Source organism: Saimiri boliviensis, chromosome 3 (genome assembly GCF_048565385.1).
Source record: "Saimiri boliviensis isolate mSaiBol1 chromosome 3, mSaiBol1.pri, whole genome shotgun sequence".
NCBI classification, from domain to species: Eukaryota; Metazoa; Chordata; class Mammalia; order Primates; family Cebidae; genus Saimiri; species Saimiri boliviensis.
The window spans coordinates 130,881,828-130,902,541 of record NC_133451.1 but is presented as its reverse complement, the minus strand read 5'-3'; the positions used below and the strand labels follow the sequence as shown (position 1 = coordinate 130,902,541).

The window sequence follows — 20,714 nt, the reverse complement described above, 5'->3', positions numbered from 1 at the left end:
GCAGAGATATGAGACTAGATGATGGAGTTTGTGAGAAAGATAAAATGGATTGCATACGCCTACTATGTGCTAGTCTAGGGCTTTCATTTGCACTGTTACATCCTTTGTGTCAGTGTTTCTGTAGAAAAAAACTTTTTTATTTGTATTCTTGCTGTTAGTAGTTATGTGGTAGCTACACTGGCTTTTCTCAATAGTTAAGTAAGTGACATGGTTAGGCCATTTTTGTGAGGCTTACCCCTTAAGACAAATTAAAATTATATTTAGAAGTTTTGAGCTTCGTGGCTGTCATCATAGAAGCCAACTCTCCCAAAAGACTCAGATTTTTTTTTTTTTTTTTTTTTTTTTAAATTCTGCTGTAGCAGAAGAGAGGTAAGTCTTTCTGCTTGGAGGATTTTCAGAGAGCTTAATCACATGGCTTAATCTGAGCACTTAGAAGAGTCACTTCCATCTAGTGGTTTTAATAGCCCTGGGGGCGGGGAACAATAGCCCTGGGAAAGTAATCCTGGAAGTGCCAGTAAATGTTCAAATGTGATACTCTTGTTCAACAGAATACCATGAAGGATCATTTCTCTTTGGTCTTATCTATTGCTATCTATCAGCCAAAGCAAAGGGGCTGTGTTTTGGGTAAACAGATACTTCACACTCCTTCCTAAATATCATCAATTTGACATAAAATGATCCAAAGGAAAAGGACAAGAGTAACAAACGGAAATTTAAATTACTTGTAGTTTTCATTTGAGTTTCTTCCCATGTTAGGATAATGCTGTGTGGCAAGCAAGCTGACGTTCTCATCTTCATGCCGGTGAATTATAGAAGAGAATGAAGTGAAGGCAGATATACTCTTAGTTACGACAGAAAGTTCTGGGTGTCATCCCAGGCATTACAGTTGATCTTCAGTGTGACTCATTGATGCATGGCAACTTTGCAAACTTCTGTTTCCCTCCAGGTCAACTGATGAGACATTCAGCTTGGCTGAAGAAACCTGTAGTTCTAATCCAGCTATGGTTAGGAGGAAGAAAATTGCCATAAGTATCATCTTTTCCCTATGTGAGAAAGAAGAAGCACAAAGGAATTTCCAGGACTTCTTCTTTTCTCATTTTCCCCTGTTTGAATCTCACATGAACAGGCTGAAGAGTGCAATTGAAAAGGTAATAAGGATGTAATCCAGAGTCAAATAGAGAAGTGATTTGGGGCTTTGAAGATGGCAGAATTTCTTTGCTTATGTATCAGATCTTTCCTAAGAGAGTTAAGTCACCCATAGCAGTGATAAATTCTTAGGCACATTAATGTTAGTTACCAGATACTGGGTTGCCTTAGGGAAGGAAATGACTGCTTTGCGTTATTATCTTGAGTGTTTTTAATTGATTGCATAATATTTTTTAATTAATAAAGCCCAGAAGATAAGTTATAAAATTTCTTCTCAGTAATTTGGCTTGCTTTCTCTTCAATAAAGGCTATGATCTCCTGTAGGAAAATAGCAGAATCAAGCCTCCGAGTCCAGTTTTACGTCAGCCGATTGATGGAAGCTCTGGGAGAATTCAGGTAATGTGACAAAGTTTGGCAAATCCAGCAGGAGATACTTGTGAGCAGCCGTGAGTAAAGAGAAACTGTGACTTGGAAGAATTGGGGGCCTGGCAGTTATTCCTCACTTTTGTGGTTCCACCCTGCAAGATGGAAACAGAACACATGAAGCAAAAAATCTAAGTAATTGACCACCGAGTAATCCTCACTACTGCTCAACTGACAGTCCCTGATAGGAATGTTTTTAACAGGATGAAGGGGGAAAACTAATATTCAGGTATCTCTCACCAGTCTATTCATTATCTTATGTCAGCCTCACAGAAAGCCTAAGCACTACTAACCCCATTTTACAGATGTGGAAACTTGAGTTCAGGGATGCTTATTCAAAGCACAGATGGAGAGGTTATACACGTCAGGGAGATAATACGTTCCAGTTTGCCAGGTCAGTCCTAGTTTATACCCAGTGTCCTCTGGAAACTGGTATCTGGAGACCTTGCTCCTAGTATCTGCATGGAAAGGTAAACTGTGGTGGGATCCTCTCTCATCATGCTGAGTTGGGATTGTTGCACCATTTTGTCGACCAGTTTCTTGATGGGGAATGGAATCCCACTCCAAAGCAGTCATGAGCTAATGAGTCAAACTGTTACTCCATAGCTGAAGGATAAAAAAATGTTATAATCCTTTGAATGTTAGAACACTTTTATGATGCTTAAAATATATGCCAATGAACCTATAATGCTATCTGGAGCAAAATCACAAGGCTTTTTGAACTATGGGTTATATATAAAGTACTCAAGTAACATGTTACTTGTTATCTGGTGATCACTAAGATTTAAGTCATATATGAGAAATGACAAAGTTGTGCTCTTTGGAGGTAATCTGATGATTAGTAAACCTGCCATGGTTTTTTGGGGAAGCACTGGAGATTTGTCTGTTGCTCTGCTGTGGTCAGACTGGACACTGGCTTGTGCTTCCGACTCTGGGTCCTACTTTAATGAAGTGTCCGTTTTTCAAAGGTGAAGAAACTGAAAGTACGGCTTTGTAGTTCTGTACTTAATGTTTCTGTAGAGTCTCCATAGCAGCAATCCAACTTAGCCATTGTCCCACAGAAGCAGCCATAGACAATAAATAAATGAATGAACATGGCTGTGACCCAAACCTTTTTTTTACAAAAGAAGGTGGCAGTCGGATTTGGCCTGTGGGCCATAGTTTGCCAACCCCTGTTATGTGTGGTGCTTGAATCCCTTAAGGACTGCATAGATTCAAGTTGTTTTCTCCTTTATTCTCTTACACCAAGATTATCCACAATAGTGTTTCTGACACTTTTGTGTTTCCCTGTCTTTCTCTTCTGTAGAGGAACTATCAGGAACTTATATTCTGTTCCGAGGATAGCTGAACCGGTATGGCTTACCATGATGTCCAGCACTTTGGAAAAAAACCAGCTCTGCCAGCGCTTTCTCAAGGAGTTTACACTTCTGATAGAACAGATCAATAAAAACCAGTAAGCTTCAACTCTCTGGAGACTTGTATGCAACTCCCATAGCCAATGTAGGTACTGCATAGGACATCCGTCTTTTTGCATTGACTAAGCTGGTTGTTTCTTTTTCCATTTCTCCAAGGTTTTTTGCTGCCTTACTGACTGCAGTGTTAACCTACCACCTGGCCTGGGTCCCAACGGTCATGCCTGTGGATCACCCTCCCATTAAAGCCTTCTCAGAGAAACGTACCTCCCAGTCAGTGAACATGCTGGCCAAAACACATCCGTATAATCCTCTCTGGGCACAGCTGGGTTAGTACCTAATTTGACTATTCAGATAATATTATTTATGGGATGGAGTTGCAAAAAATGCTAGTATTTGTAGTTTATACTGGCTCTCTCACCCAATAATTCACAGGTTGTCATTGGGCAGACGGGGAATAGGAAGTTGGTCCATGGATTCGAACTGTAGGGCCACCCCCTTCCTCTTCTTTCCCTACTGGCAGCTTTGTGCTACACTCTTAAAGCAGCGTAACCAACTGTGTTCTCCCATTCCACAGTGGCTGTTTACCCTAGAGCAGAATTTCTTAACCTCAGCCCTGTTGACCAGATAATTCTTTGTTGGTTGAGTTGTTGTGGGGCGTGGGAAGAGCTGTCTTGCGCATTAGCAGATGTTGAATGGCATGCTTGGCCTCCGTTTACTAGGTGCCAGTAGAACTGCCCCTCCTTCCTCCCGCCTGAAGTTGTAACAATCAAAAATATCCACAGAAAAGCACCTCATCCTGGAAAGCAGCATGTTTTAATAATAATGAAAGCTGACACTAGGAGCCAAGCACTGTTTTTACACATATTCATTAGATTCTCATCCCTACCTTTAGTACTCTTAGCCTCATTTTGTAACAATACAGATGTTGTCGTGTCCTTGTGGTCTTAAGAGAATACAAGTCCCCTCATGGTTAGAGGTAAAAGATGTGTTCTAACTCAGTTAAGTAAAGAATTTATGGATATTTAGATGGACTTAAGGGAGAGGGGATATGGAAAGAGGCTAGTTAAAAAATGCAAAATTACAACTGGATAGGAGGAATAAGTTCTAGTGTTCTTTAGCACTGTAGGATTACGATAGTTAAGAATAGCTTATTTTCAGAGAAAGCTAGAATAGAGTTTTCCACTGTTCCCAACACAAAGAAATGATCAAAGTTTGGGGTGGGGGCCAGGCGTGGTGGTTCACACCTGTGGTCCCAGCACTTTGGGAGGCCGAGGCAGGTGGATCACGAGGTCAGGAGATTGAGACCATCCTGGATAACACAGTGAAACTCCGTCTCCACTAAACATACAAAAAAAATTGCCCAGGCTTCGTGGTGGGTGCCTGTGGTTTCAGATGCTCGGGAGGCTGAGGCAGGAGAATTGCTTGAGCCTCAGAGGCAGAGGTTTCAGTGAGCCGAGATTGCGCCACTGCCCTCCCACCTGGGCAACAGCGAGACTCTGTCTCAAAAAAAAAAAAAAAAAAAAAAAGTTTGGGGTGCTGGATATCCTAATTACCCTGATTTGATCGTTACTCAGAACATGCCTGGCTCATTCTTGGTCATACAGGGAGTTTTTCCTGGGAAACACAGAACACGGTTGTTTTTGTTTCATGGAACAATAATAGTCTTAAAAAAAAAAATGCAGGCTCATTAAGTGGAAAAGCAAAGGGGGCTGGATAGTAAGGAAACATTGTATTCCATGCTGCTGGGTCACCCATTTCAAAACAATGCTAATTAAGTAGCGTGCATTTAGTTAGATAAATGTGTTTATAATTAGGCGGTGCTTCTCATTTGAAATGTAACTAATTGAGAGCCATTAGTTCCCTGTGTTCAGCATAACAAGGGAGAGTCTTTTCCTGTGGGTTCACAATCCTCATCTTTCAGAGGAGATCATGTATTGTTGAAAGACTTCAGTCCTCCCTTCTCCCAAACAAATCCATCAGGGGTTTGGCTATTGACAAGAGGAGGGTGAGGAGGGGACGAGGCCCCGGGCAGCAAAGGCCTGTGGTAGCTTTATAAAGCCAAGTGTTAAGTGATGGCCGAGTTTCCATTATTACAAAGAAGTTTTAGAGGGGGAGGGAGGTTCAATAATTTGACAAGCAGAAGCAGTTGCTTCACATTTTATTGTTTTCATGCAGTATTTAGCAAGTCACAGTAAACATGAAAATCGAAACCGCTGGGAATACACAATGATACAGATATAATTTTAATCCGGATTCCTAAGTAAAAGAGAAGACTATCTGGAATCATTTGCAAAGACTCCTCTGAGAGCTTTTCCAGGACAGGTGCCACTGTGTCTTTTGACTCTCTTTTAAATTTTTATTTTTAATTCAGGTAAAAAGCATATAACAATGTTTATTATCTTAACCGTTTCAAAGTGTACAGTTCAGTTGGGTTAAGTACATTCATATGGTTGTGCAATTTCTTCATTTTAAAAAATTATACTCATGAAAACAAATCCACTCTAAAAATTAGCTTCAATTATCCAGGACTCAAAAAGAAATTGCCTTCAACTTCCAAGATCCAGTAAATATTTAATATTATGGGTATATTGTTTTAATAATGCTTTATTTTATGAAGTTTGGCTATAACGTAATAGCACTGTTTCCACACACATTGCTCTCGTTACTTTCTATAGTTTAAATTATTATAAGTTGTATTTTTAATAACCTTCCTTGTTTTACCATTTCCATTTATTCCTTGGTTATTAAAATGTACAATACTCAAATGCATTGCTAAAAAATAATAATATCATTCTGAGTGGCCTTTCCCCTGTGGTTTGTTGTACCAGATTTTGGATAAGTAATGTTTCTTCTTTATTAATATTGCAACTGATTTAACAAAAAAAGTCTCATGAATTTCTGAAATGACTTGATATCCTGCAGCAACAGACAGATGTAATCAAAGTAACAGTAATGAGCTCTTAGGAAGGTTTTCTCAAACAAAAGTCCTAGCTTCAGACTACAGTTCTGAGTTACTCTAGTCTGATTTCTCAGTCACTTGGAAAGGCCTCTCAATTAAAGCCCTGTCAGCCTATAATCTAGTCATTTTGTAGAGAGGATTGTTTATGATTTCTGTCCTGCCCTTTGAATGTTCTTAGGAGCCGTACACAAGGGAATACTTGCAGAAGGAGGTATTTCCTAATGGGTCCCAGGAGGAGGTACTTTCCGATGGTTCTCATAACTTTTTTTTTCCATATTCATCTATTTTAATTAGTTTTATCTAGTATATGCCTTTATAACTGCTTTCCTTCCTCTCTAGATGCATTCCTCAGAGGGTTTCAAACTTCCTAAATTCTGATTTATACCAATTATCATGTATCACTTCTCGTTTATTTAGTATCTTCTTAGGTTTTGATTTGTTCCAACATTCTGGTTATTCTTTTTTTTTTTTTTTTTTTTGAGATGGAGTCTTGCTCTGTCGCCCAGGCTGGAGTGTGGTAGTGTGATCTCAGCTCACTGCAACCTCCGCCTCCCAAGTTCAAGCTATTCTCCTGCCTCAGCCTCCTGAGTAGCTGGGATTACAGGTGTCCGCAACCAAGCCCAGCTAAATGTTTGTATTTTTGGCAGAGATAGGGTTTCACCACGTTAGCCAGGCTAGTCTCAAACTGCTGACCTCAGGTGTTCTACCCACCTCGGCCTCCTAAAGTGTTGGGATTACAGGCGTGAGCCACCACACCCGTCCGAGATTCATCTTTAGGATCTTAACACAGTGCCTGTCCAGTTAGTAGACATAGGTTATTATAATTTTCCATATTATCAAACGTGTAACTTATTATAAAATATAAATTATCAAATGCAGTAGTTTTAATAGTTAAGCACTTAAGTACTTTTGATGAAAGGCTTATTGCTGGATGGTTGGATGATACATTTCCCCTTATTCTTTCCTCCTTAAGCTGATTGTAGAGCCCATGGTACATTAGTCAGTTTTTAATCAACTTGTCAGGATATAACTAATGGACATTTTTTTTCCAGTTGAATTTTCTTTTCTTTTCTTTTCTTTTCTTTTCTTTTCTTTTCTTTTCTGAGACAGAGTCTTGCTCTGTCACCCGGGCTGGAGTGCAGTGGCACAATCTCGCTCAGCTCACTGCAGTCTCTGGATCCCAGGTTCAAGCAATTCTCCTGCCTCGGCCTCTCAAGTAGCTGGGACTACAGGTACACACCACCATGCCTGGCTAATTTTTGTATTTGGGAAGAGTCAGGATTTTGCCATGTTGGCCAGGCTGGTCTTGAACTCCTGACCTCAAGTGATCACCTGCCTCAGCCTCCCAAAGTGCTGGGATTACAGGTATATTTTACTTCACTTCAAGTGAAGTAAAATAAAACCTTCAGACTCATTATTCAAGACTAAGTGATTTTCTTCTTGTTAATCAAACTGATTCTACTTGGTGTGTGTATGCATATTAAAATAATTTTATGTAGACCACCTCATTAAGTATTTTGAATTAATTCACTGCCCTTCTGTTGAGAAATTCCTGAATTTGGATTTTCTCCCAAGGCCCAGTGTCCTGGGATTCTTCCAACAAATTCTTACTATTCTAGTTTCCAAGATATATAGTATTAGATCTTGTCACATATTCAGAGCTCTGGCTTTAGCTTTCCTTGGGCCATCTCATTGGTGGACCAGCTGGGCTGCGGGGAAGACCCAGCAGGCACTGGGAGGGACTGTGTGCACAGCAGCATGACTCCCACACACCAGGGGTGACCAGCCGCAGCCTGTGTCCAGGCTGACACTCTTACAGTGGCAAAACTAAAATGTCATCATTACTAGAAAGTAGAAATCAGGAGTCAGAAGCAGTGATTCCAGATTGGGAATAAGTCACCCATTTTGCTCTTGTAAAGGCTGATGTATCTGTGACGTGCTAACTCCAGAGACCACTGCCTTTGTGTCCACCTTTGCTGTCTAGGTGATCTTTACGGAGCCATAGGCTCTCCAGTGAGACTGACTCGCACCGTGGTGGTAGGGAAGCAGAAGGACTTGGTCCAGCGAATACTTTATGTCCTGACCTACTTTCTCCGTTGCTCTGAGCTACAAGAAAACCAGCTGACCTGGAGTGGCAATCACGGTGAAGGTGACCAGGTTTTAAACGGGAGCAAGATCATGACAGCGTTGGAGAAAGGAGAGGTGGAGGAGTCCGAGTATGTGGTCGTTACGGTGAGGAACGAGCCTGCTCTTGTACCCCCCATCCTACCACCAACAGCAGCTGAGAGACAAAACCCCTGGCCGGCAGAGTTTCCTGAGAGCCCAGAGGGCAATGACAGTAGAGACCTGGGTCTTAAACCTGACAAAGAAGCTCACAGGAGGCCGGAGCAGAGTTCTGAGGCTTGTAGCACAGGGTACCAGGAGCCAGCATCCGACAGTTCCTGGAAACCTCAGAATGGCTTTTGTGGGGATGAAAAAAATAAAGAGGCACCGCAAGATGGCTCTTCCAGACTTTCCAGCTGTGCAGTTCTGGGGGCAGGAATGAAGCTGGAGGAGCAAGGTGTCTGTGAGCTGTGTAAAGTGGAGATGCCTACGAGACTGCCAGACCGGTCAGTGGCCTGGCCTTGCCCTGACAGACATCTCCGGGAGAGACCTCCCTTAGAAAAGGTCACTTTCCAGATCGGGAGCTCCGCATCTCCAGAGTCTGACTTGGAAAGCCGCATGAAAAAAATGGAGGAACGGATGAAGACCTGTGGCCCCTCGCTGGGGGCCAGGACGGCCACCGATGTGGCTCAGGACCCGCAGGTTTCTGGGAGCCCTTTCAACCCTGGCTTTCAGGAGAGCGTCTGCTGCCCTCAGAATCAGCCTTTGGAGGGGGACGAAGGCGAGTCTGACAAAGGTTTTGCAGAGGACAGAGGCAGCAGAAACGAAGCGGCGGCAGATGCTGCCGGGCAGCTCAGCCAGGCTGCCGACTCGGACGCAGCCTCCGCCGCTGCGGCAGGGACCGGAGGGAGGAGGCTGGAGGCAGCCGGGGCTTTGTATGTGAAGGCTGCACCTGCGCTGGAGCCTGGTTCCCCCAGGTGTGTCCAGCGGGGCCCTGGCCCGGCGGCTGCTGCAAATATCCCCTGTGGGGATGCCGACAAGAAGGCCAACTTCAGGACTGAAGGAGACATTCCCCGAAATGAAAGCTCGGATAGCGCCCTGGGAGACAGTGACGACGAAGCCTGCGCTTCAGCCCTGCTGGACCTGGGTCACGGTGCTGACGGGACTGCAGGGTCCGTGGAAGTGGAGCTGCCTCTGCCAAGGTAACTCCGGCAGGCTGGGAAGTACAGGGCCCTGAGTGCCAATTCCGCTGACCTGACACCAGTGATCGCGTTAGCTACTGTATGTGGTCTGCTTCCCACACGGTATTTTTTTTTTTTTTTTCCACAGAACATTAGCAGTACTATCAATTCCATTACAAACGGCCTCCTGCCTGCCCTTCCAAGGATGGTCACCGGCTTAGCACCACTGAGCTCACAGGGGCCGGCGGCCGGTGGTTGTCTTCGAAGCTATCGTGCCCCTCTGGGGGAAGCTAAGGGATGTGGTGGAGGTGGGGGAGGGAACAGGGAGTTTAATTTTCTGTCAACTGCAGGGAAGGTCCGTGGCGGGCAGCAGATGCCTTGCTTGGGAGGTGGTGGATTACACTCACCGTGTGGCCTCTCTCCTGCCGACCAGAGCAGCCCGAGGTGGTTGGGAAACCGCACCTCTTCCTTAACACTCCATCAGGTTGATTATCTGGTCTGTGATGACTGAAAGCAGTAATTAGAGATTTCTTCTGATCTTCGGCACTGTCGTTGGCACTAGTCTGTGCAGATATATCAGATTTCTCAAGCCAGGCTTTTGGCAAGAGCCCTTCCTCAGACTTTTCATCAGTATTTTGACACAGACTGCCTGGTGGATGTCCAATGTGAGGAACAAAAATAAACTCATACCTAGCCGTGGATATACTTTCCTTGCCACCCCCCACCTTCCACTTTAAAATACTCGCTTTTCTCCCCCAGTCCTCTCCTTTTTCTACACCTGTGATCCGCTTAACTTGAGGCTTGGTGACATGGATCACCCTGAATCTGTTTTGTTTCCCTGTGTCATTGGGGTGCCTGTACCAATGATAATGACGAAGGTACATTTTCAGCTGTGCATTTTAATGGGCCAAATGTTGTTTTAGGTCTCAGAGCATCAGCACTCAGAATGTAAGGAACTTTGGCCGCTCCCTTCTGGCGGGCTACTGCCCCACATACATGCCTGATCTTGTGCTTCATGGGACCAGCAGTGACGAGAAGCTGAAGCAGTGCCTGGTGGCCGACCTCGTCCACACGGTCCACGTAAGTGATCCCAGCATGGACCCTCTGGCTGCTGACAGTCTGTCAGCCAAGGTCTTGGCCGACAACAGGTGTTTAGACTGAAGAAAGACTAGGTTAAGGATTGTTGATGGAGATGCGGGCAGGGTTATGGGAACCAGCTAGGGCTAGTGAAGCACTTGGGGCCTAGCAGCAGCTGGAAGCTAGAAGCACACCTGGGCCTGGGAGAGCAAGGGGAGGGAGCGCGACATCAGAGCCCTGAAGCCTGAGCCAGGACGAGGGGCGAGGGGCGGCCTGACTGCAGGAGCAGTGAGGAGGGGATGACTTCCTGCCATCCCTCCTCCCGTTCTCTGATCTCTTTCTGCTGCCTCTCATTGGCTAAGCCCAGCTGAAAGCCGGAGAGCAGGGGCACGGCTGATGCAGACACAGCCCTGTGGTGCTTAGAGGTCAGCCTCCTGGGGCCCAGAACAGGACAGAGAAGGGCAAAGAGTTGCTCTGGGGGTGTTTAGGGGAGCAGTTAGGCTGGACAAATGGAATAAACAGCACAGATGGTGATAATTATATGCCGTCACGGTGAGGACTGAAGAGGTATCACATATGGTTTGTTTTTATTCAATGCTTAAACAAGTTCCTAAACGTGATTTGTTTTAACTGATTTGTCATTAAGTTCACTTTGATGGCTGCATGAGGATGACTGTATAAAGATTAACAAGTCTTACTGGAAAATTGTCTCGTGGCTGCCATTAAGTGCTTTTCTGCTATCTGCAGTGCGACAGGAACTAAGCAGTTAAGGAAATTTTCAGTCTGATGGGTCTGTTTTTAATTGGGAAGATGTGCAAAAATAGACCTTTTGTACTGGAAACATTTTGTATCTTGTGCAATAGGGAAAGTCCTCATCACGTTAAGAAAATTGGAATTTGGCCTGTTACCTACCTCTGGGCCAACAAGTATTTTTTCTGAGGTGGAAAGAAAGGCATTGCATGTTATCTTTGGCCTTGAGCATCTCCTCTGTGAAGACTAAACATCAGACACAGGCTAAACAGGCTAAGGATATTTATGTGAAATGGGAAAAAATGTCAGTAGTGAAGCAGATGTCCTCATAACGTCCCTCAATGAGGAGGGCAAAGAGATGAGGCTAGGGCTGTCCGAAGCTGGGGAAAGCCGGCCCAGTGTACACGTGTGTGGCCAAATGTTCCCAACCCCACCCCTGCTTTGTGGTCACACACCACCCCTCACCAGGATATTCATGGAATGAAGCTATGAAATTGCTTTTGTCTCTATAATATCATAATTATGTAATATCATAATTTCCCTTCACAGTTGTAGGCACCGTATAGTCGTCTATCATTTCACAGGTTCATGCATCAGTGAACCCAGTAAGAACAATGCCCTCATTGTGTAATGCTATCTTTCTAAGTTGTCCAAAACAATGTCTGATGCCTTGGCAATTTCACATACTGTACTTACGTGTGTTTAGTAACTTCCTATAACATTAAGGCACCTTTTCTGTCAGCACCTCATGTTTATATTCACACATGCCAAACTGTGGGTGCGTTTTTTCCTGCTCTGCTATCATTTTGATTCCTAAGAACATTAGTGTTGCTTACTAGACCTTTCTTCCATGAAGCCCAGTGATCTGCTTCTGACAAAGGTACCAAGAGACTACACAGGAAATAACAGGATTGTCCTCAGTGACATATGTCCTGGATTTACTCACTGACCACTCTGGAAATGCAATCTATCGATTGATAACCCTCCTTGAACTTATCTGTAAAACCATTCATGAAATATTTTATGTTTTCCATAGGCTGGCAAGTTCTAATTTTTGTGTATTAGATTTTCATGGTGACCATCTGGCTCTATAATTCTTATATTTGAAAAAACACAGCCATGTTTGTCATTATTCTTCAAGCTTTTTAATATTTCATTTTCCCTTTTAGAAGGGGTGTCTTCACACTGTAGCTTTTCTCATTTCTTTAAACTATGGTTTCACCCTGAGAGATTGAAAGTTATTAAGCATAATAACCTATATTGTGTGTAAATCCAAAGTGGGTAAATCCAAAGTGTGGGTAAATCCAAAGTGCAGCCATGCATGGGTGTTTATAGGAAATTGCAAAGGGTTCATGAAAATATATTCAGAAGTTTAATATGTTCAGAATATATCCAATTAGCATTAGTGGATTTCTAATTTCACTTGACACATTCATCGTAACAAATTTTGCTCTTGAAGTAGTGTTCTGTTTAAACTGCCTCTCAGACTGGCACTCTGGTCTATGGCAGTGTTTTTTAAAACACACACACAAAACAGGCTTGCTTTCGACATCCATTTACAAACATTTGTTGAAAAATATTTTAGGAATTTTTTTTTAAACATTATACTGATTTTACTGCTCCATAAAACCTAGTGAATATTTAAATTCTTGATTTTGCCAGAGAAAGAAGCAGAGATCCAAAACCAAGTATATGACCAGAGTTAGAGCTGAAATAATAGCTTGTTGAAGAAAATTGTAATAAATTGCTTTATTATAACTTGCTTCCAAAATCTGTTTTTTGAGTTGGCCACAGTTATGCTTGTAATCCCAGCATTTTGAGAGGCCAAGTTGGGTAGATCGCTTGAGCTCAGGAGTTCAAGACCAGCTTGGGCAACATAGCAAGACTTCATCTCAAAAATAAAAGCATTAAAAAAATAAGAAAAAACAAACCTATTTTTTGAATATGAATTTCAGTGCTCATGCTAGACTTCAGCAGGCTTTGGTACTTACAATTCTTTTTAGAGAAGGATTTTTAATTCTTTAAAAGCAGTTGGTTCAGGTTATTGATCTATTTTCTAGACCTGTACACAATTTGGACTTTATAATCTGTGTTATGTTAATTAAATGTGCACCTTTTTTTTTTTTTTAAAGAGATTGGGGTCTCCCTGTATTGCCCTGGCTGGACTTGAACTGGGCCCAAGTGATCCTGTCTCATTACATTTTTATAACTACCAGTTTGGAGTTTTTCTCTCATTGAGAGATTGCTTTGTAGAGCCTCCAATATTAAGAATTTTTTTGAACTTTTCTTGTCCTAGCCTCTTATGAAAGAAAGATATAGTAACTTTGTTTCATCTGTTTTCATTTTTATTGCTGACTTTCACGTCAAGATTCAGAAGTTCTTTAAATATTTAAACACGTATCCTTATTTAGTCCATATACTACCTCTTTTCTGTCATTTGAACTCTCTCTGCCTCCTAACATATAGGTTATACAGCTGCGTTAAATTAGTGTAAAGTAATATGGTTTCATTTTTTTTCTTGCCACATCTTAGGCATTCTTTGCTCTGTTTTCCTTTTGACTTTAAATGGAAAGAGAGTGGGGGTGTGTGCCAGCAGCATTCTATGCCTGTGACTCTTGAGTAGCCTTTTCCCTCTCCTTTTTCCTCCTGTGTCTGGCCTGTGACTACCGCTGACAGGGGTGCTGTAGGGGTTATTATGTTGCAGTGTAAGGTGATGGAAGATCACTGACTTAGTGTTGATGGTTTGGGTTTGAGTCCTCATATTGCCACTCCTTTGCTGATAATTTCAGGTAAATCAACTGGCATTGCTAAGCCCCAGAAAAATGTATTTGGAGGAACAGATGAAATATGATTCAGTGGATAGGAAGTTAACTTCTGAAGACAGACAAACCTAAGTTTGAATTATGTTTCACCCCTTAGTGGCTCTGTGGCGTTGGTGAAGTGTCTTTAATTTTCTAATCCATACTGCGAACGGTACTTATGTCATAGGCTGGGTTTGAATATTCTGTGAGATAATGCATATCAAGTGGTTAGCACATTGCCTGGCACACTGATAAATGCCCAGTAAATGTTAGTTATTATTATATGTGGGCCAGATGTGGTGCTTCACCCCTGTAATGCCAGAGCTTTGGGAGGCCAAGGTGGGAGGATCCTTTGAGGTCAGCCTGGGCAGTATTGCAAAACTCTATCTCGAGATCCAAGATGGCCAAATAGGAACAGCTCTGGCATGCAGTTCCCAGCAAGAACGCAGAAAGTGAGTGACAACCGCATTTCCAAACGAGTTTTTGCTGCCCACAGACCAGGAGATTCCCAGGCGGAAAAGCACCAGGAGTTTCCAGCACAGCTGTTTCAGCCTGCACAGCAGGTCTCCGCACAAAAACTCACACAAATCAGGGTGGCCATTTCAACTGGTGCCCAGAATGCCTGGGAGACAGAATCGCCCGTTCAACTGAAAAAAAGGGGGCTGAAAGAGGGAGCCAGGTGATCTGGCTCAGCTGGTCCCACAAAGACCAGCAGTCTGAAACACTCTGGATTGAGAGTTTCACAGCAAGCACAGCTGACCTGGGACGGTCCAGCTCTGTGGGGGGGAGGGTATCTGCCATTACCAAGGTAGTCCACACTACCGAGGCAGTCCACCACTATCAAGGCAGTCCGCCATTACCAAGGCAATCCACCACTACTGAGGCAGTTCGCCATTACAGAGACAGCCTGCATCGAGGCAGACCGCCATTACTGAGGCAGTTCTAACTATACCTCTATAAAGAAAACTGCAAGGAAGTTGACACAGCAGCTGGGCAGAGCCCACAGCAGCTCAGCAATGCCTCTGCTGGCACATTGTGACTAGGCTGCCTCCTCACTGGGCTAAAAGTCAGCAGCATGTCAGGAACTTATAAATAAAGCCCCACCTTCCCAAGACAGAGCACCTGGGAAAAAAAGTTGGTTATGAGTTCTGCTGCCCAGACTTAATGTCCCTGCCCAGCAGCTCTGAATGGAACAGTGGAGCTCACAGCTCAGCACTTGAGCTCCTATAAGGGACAAACACTCCGCTCAGGCAACTCCCCAAACCCTGTGTATCTGAAGAGACACCTCATAAAGGAGAGCTCAGGCTGACATCTGGCATGTATCCTTCTGGGACAAAGATAACAGAAGAAACTGGCAGCAACCCTTACTGTTCTGCAGCTGCCGCAGGTGATCCCCAGGCAAGCAGGGTCTGGAGTGGACCTCCAGCAGTCCTACAGCAGAGGGGCCTGACTGTTAGAAGGAAACCTAAGAAACAGAAAGAAATAAATTCATCATCAACAAAAAGAATGTCCACTCAGAGATCCCATGTGAAAGTTACCAACTACAAAGACCACAGGTAGATAAATCCACAAAGATGGGAAGAAACCAGTGCAAAAAGTATGAAAACACCCAAAACCAGAATGCTTCTCCTCCTCCAAGGAGTCACAACTCCTCACCAGCAAGGGAACAAGGCTGGATGGAGAACGAGTCTGATGAATTGACTGAAACAGGCTTCAGAAAGTGGGTAATAACAAACTTCTTTGAGCTAAATGAACATGTTCTAACCCAATGCAAAGAAACCAAGAACCTTGAAAAAAGGTTTGACAAAATGCTAATGAGAATAAACAGCTTAGAGAAGAATATAAATGACTTGACAGAGCTGAAAAACAAAACATGAGAACTTCACAATGCATACACAAGTTTCAATAGCTGAATTGGCCAAGCACAAGAAAGGATATCAGAGATTGAAGATCAACTCAATGAAATAAAACAAGAAGGCAAGATTAGAGAAAAAAGAGTAAAAAGAAATGAACAAAGCCTCCAAGAAATATGAGATTATGTGAAAATACCTAATCTGCGTTTGATAGGTGTACCTGAATGTGACGGAGGGAATGAATCCAAGCTGGAAAACACTCTTCAGGATATTATCCAGGAAAACTTCCCCAACCTAGCAAGGCAGGCCAATATTCAAGTCCAGGAAATACAGAGAACACGAGAAAGATATTTCTCAAGAAGAGCAACCCCAAGAAACATAATCCAGATTCACAGGGTTGAAATGAAGGAAAAAATGCTAATGGCGGCCAGCGAGAAAGGTCGGGTTACCTACAAAGGGAAGCCCATTAGACTCACAATGGATCTCTCAGCAGAAACCCTATAAGCCAGAAGAGAGTGGGGGCCAAAATTCAACATCCTTAAAGAAAAGAACTTTCAACCTAGAATTTCATATCCAGCCAAACTAAGTGTCATAAGCAAAGGAGAAATAAAATCCTTTGCAAATGAGCAATTGCTCAGAGCTTTCATCACCACCAGGCCTGCTTTACAAGAGCTCCTGAGACAAGCACTAAACATAGAAAGGAACAAACAGTACCAGCCACTCCAAAAACATACCAAATGGTAAAGACCATTGACACAATGAAGAAACTGCATCAACTAAAGGGCAAAACAACCAGCTAGCATCAAAATGGCAGGATCATATTCACACATAACAATATTAACCTAAAGCGTAAATGGGCTAAATGCCCCAATAAAAAACACAGACTGGCAAATTGGATAAAAAGTCAAAACCTATTGGTGTGCTGTATCTAGGAAACCCATTTCACGTGCAAGGACACATATAGACTCAAAATAAAGAGATGGAGGAAGATTTACCAAGTAAATGGAGAGCCAAAAAAAAAAGGAATTGGCAATCCTAGTCTCTGATAAAATAGACTTTAAACCAACAAAGATCAAAAGACACAAAGAAGCACATTGCAGAATGGTAAAAGGATCAATTCAGTAAGAAGAGTTAACGATCTTAAATATATACACACCCAATACAGGAGAACCCAGGTACATAAAGCAAGTTCTTAATGACCTACAAAGAGACTTAGACTCCCACACAATAATAGTAGGAGACTTTAACTCACTCCACTGTCAATATTAGATCAAGGAGACAGAAAATTAACAAGGATATCCAGGATTTGAACTCAGATCTGGATCAAGCAAACCTAATAGACATTTACAGAACTCTCCACCCCAAATCCAAAGAATATACATTCTTCTCAGCACCACATTGCACCTACTCTAAAATTGATCACATAATTGGAAGTAAATCACTCCTCAGCAAATGCAAAAGAATGGAAATCATAACAAACAGTCTCTGAGACCACAGTGCAATCAAATTAGAACTCAGAATTAAGAAACTAACCCAGAACCTCACAACTTCATGGAAACTGAACAACTGGCTCTTGAATGTTGACTGGATAAACAATGAAATGATGGTAGAAATAAAGATGTTCTTCGAAACCAACAAGAATGAAGACACAACATACCAGAATCTCTGGGACACATTTAAAGCAGTGTCTAGAGGAAAATTTATAGCAATAAATGCCCACATGAAAAGCAAGGAATGATCTAAAATCAACATGCTGTCATCAAAATTGAAAGAGCTAGAGGAGCAAGATCAAAAAAATTCAAAAGCTAGCAGAAAGCAAGAAATAACTAAGATCAGAGCGGAACTGAAGAAGATAGAGACACCAAAAAGCCTTCAAAAAAATCAACAAATCCAGGAGCTGGTTTTTGAAAAGATCAACAAAAGAGACCACTAGCCAGATTAATAAAAAAGAAAAGAGAGAAGAATCAAAGGGATGCAATAAAAAACAATAAAGGGGATATCACCATAGATTCCACAGAAACACAAACTACCATCAGAGATTACTACAAACAACTCTATGCACACAAACCAGTAAACCTGGAGGAAATGGATAAATTCTTAGACACTTGCACCCTCCCAAGCATAAACCAGGAAGAATCTGAAACCCTGAATAGACCAATAACAAGGGCTGAAGTTGAGGAAGCAATTAATAGCCTACCAACCAAAAAAAGCCCAGGTCCAGGTAGGTTCACAGCTGAATTCTACCAGACATACAAAGAAGAGCTGGTACCATTCCTTCTGAAACTATTCCAAACAATGCAAAAAGAGGGAATCCTTCCCAAAACATTTTATGAAACCAATATCATCCTGATACCAAAACCCGGCAGAGACTCAAGAAGAAAGGACAGCTTCAAGCCAATATCCATGATGAACATAGATGCAAAAATCTTCAATGAAATACTGGCAAACAGATTGCAACAGCACATCAAAAACCTTATCCATCACCATCAAGTAGGCTTCATTCCAGGGATGCAAGGCTGGTTCAATATACACAAGTCTATAAACAGAATTCACCGCATAAACAGAACCAAAGACAAAAACCACATGATTATCTCAATAGATACAGAGAAGGCCTTTGACAAAATTCAACAGCCCTTTATGCTAAACAGTCTCAGTAAAACGAAGTATCAATGGAACGTATCTCAAAATAATAAAGACTGTTTAAAACAAACCCACAGCAAATACCATACTGAATGGGTAAAAACTGGAAGCATTCCCTTTGAAATCTGGCACTACACAAGGATGTCCTCTCTCACCATTCCTATTCAATATAGTACTGGAAGTTCTAGCCAGAGCAATTAGGCAAGAAAAAGAAATAAAGTGTATTCAATTAGAAAAGGAGGAAGTCAAATTGTCTCTATTTGTGGATGACATGACTGTATATTTAGAAGACCCCATTGTCTCAGCCTAAAATCTCCTGAAACTGATAACTTCAGCAAAGTCTCAGGATACGAAATCAATGTGCAGAAATCACAAGCCTTCCTATACACCAATAACAGACTTAAAGAGAGCCAAATCAAGAGGGAACTGCCATTCACAATTGCTACAAAGAGAATAAAATACCTGGGAATACAACTAACAAAGGATATAAAGGACCTCTTCAAGGAGAACTACAAACCACTGCTCAAGGAAATAAGAGAGGACACAAACAAATGGAAAAACATTCCATGCTCATGGTTAGGAAGAATCAATATTGTGAAAATGGCCATACTGCCCAAAGTAATTATAGATTCAATTCTGTCCCCCTCAAGCTACCAATGACCCTCTTCACAGAACTGGAAAAAAGCACCTTAAACTTCATATGGAACCAAAAGAGACCTTACATAGCCAAGTCAATTCTAAGCAAAAAGAACAAAGCTGGAGGTATCATGCTACCTGACTTCAAATTATGCTACAAGGCTATAGTAATCAAAACAGCATGTTACTGGTACCAAAATAGAGATATAGACCAATGGAACAGAACAGAGGCCTCGGAGGCAACAGTACACATCTACAACCATCTGATCTTTGACAAACCTGACAAAAACAAGCAATGGGGAAAGGATTCCCTGTTTGAGAAATGGTGTTGGGAAAACTGGCTAGCCATGTGCAGAAAGCAGAAACTGGACCCCTTCCTGACACCTTACACTAAAATTAACTCCAGATGGATTAAAGACTTAAACATAAGACCTAACACCATAAAAACCCTAGAAGAAAACCTAGGCAGAACCATTCAGGGCACAGGCATAGGCAAGGACTTCATGACTAAAACACCAAAAGCATTGGCAACAAAAGCCAAAATAGACAAATGGGATCTAATAAACTCCAGAGCTTCTGTACCACAAAAGAAACAATCATTAGAGTGAACCGGCAACCAACAGAATGGGAAAAAATTTTTGCCATCTACCCACCTGACAAAGAGCTAATATCCAGAATCTATAAAGAACTAAAACAGATTTACAAGAAAAAAACCCATTCAGAAGTGGGTGAAGGACATGAACAGACATTTTTCAAAAGAATACATATGTGAGGCCAACAAACATATGAAAAAATGCTCATCATCACTGATCATTAGAGAAATGCAAATCAGAACCACATTGAGATACCATCTCACGCCAGTTAGAATGGCGATCATTAAAAAATCAGGAGACAGATGCTGGAGAAGATGTGGAGAAATAGGAACACTCTTACACTGTTGGTGGGAGTATAAGTTAATTCAACCATTGTGGAAGACAGTGTGGCGATTCCTCAAAGATCTAGAAATAGAAATTCCATTTGACCCAGCAATCCCATTACTGGTATATATCCAAAGGATTATAAATCATTCTATTATAAAGACACATGCACACGTGTGTTCATTGCAGCACTGTTTACAATAGCAAAGACCTGGAACCAACCCAAATGGCCATCAGTGATAGACTGGAGAAAGAAAATATGGAACATATACACCATGGAATACTATGCAACCATAAAAACGATGAGTTTGTGTCCTTTGTAGGGACACAGATGAATGTGGAAACCATCATTCTCAGCAAACTGACACAAGAACAGAAAATCAAATGCTACATGTTCTCACTCATAGGTGGATATTGAACAATGAGAACACATGGACACAGAGGGGAGCATCACACACTGGAGTCTGTTGCAGGGGACTAGGGGAGAGACAGCTGGGGGTAGGGAATTGGGGAGGGATGACATGGGTAGTAATGCCAGATATAGGTGATGGAGGGATGGAGGCAGCAAACCACATTGCCATGTGTGTACCTGTGCAACAATCCTGCACGTTCTGCACATGTACCCCAGAACCTAAAGTGCTATAAAATGTGAAAGTGCTTTGTAAATGATACAGCAATACATCATGTTTTTAATAAGGGAGAGGAGAATGACAACCCTTATTTTAGCAAAAATGAAAATTACTGTCAGAGTTAAGAAAGCTATATGCATATATATGCATATGTATTTAAAGTTCTCCTAACTAGTCAATGGCC

At 42.2% G+C, this 20,714-nt stretch overlaps 1 protein-coding gene across 4 annotated transcripts in view; it reads left to right on the top strand.

Moving 5' to 3' along the window:
* The window catches only part of FNIP2 (folliculin interacting protein 2), a 142,604-nt gene that overhangs the window by 99,569 nt on the left and 22,321 nt on the right, over nt 1-20,714 (top strand). For all 4 annotated transcript variants that reach the window (XM_039479128.2, XM_010338558.3, XM_010338556.3 and 1 more), the window contains 6 exons: nt 947-1,148; nt 1,454-1,542; nt 2,876-3,022; nt 3,141-3,310; nt 7,928-9,248; nt 10,151-10,307. In XM_039479128.2, coding sequence (XP_039335062.1) covers nt 947-1,148; nt 1,454-1,542; nt 2,876-3,022; nt 3,141-3,310; nt 7,928-9,248; nt 10,151-10,307 — 2,086 coding nt within the window. The remainder of the gene's footprint in view (nt 1-946; nt 1,149-1,453; nt 1,543-2,875; nt 3,023-3,140; nt 3,311-7,927; nt 9,249-10,150; nt 10,308-20,714) is intronic.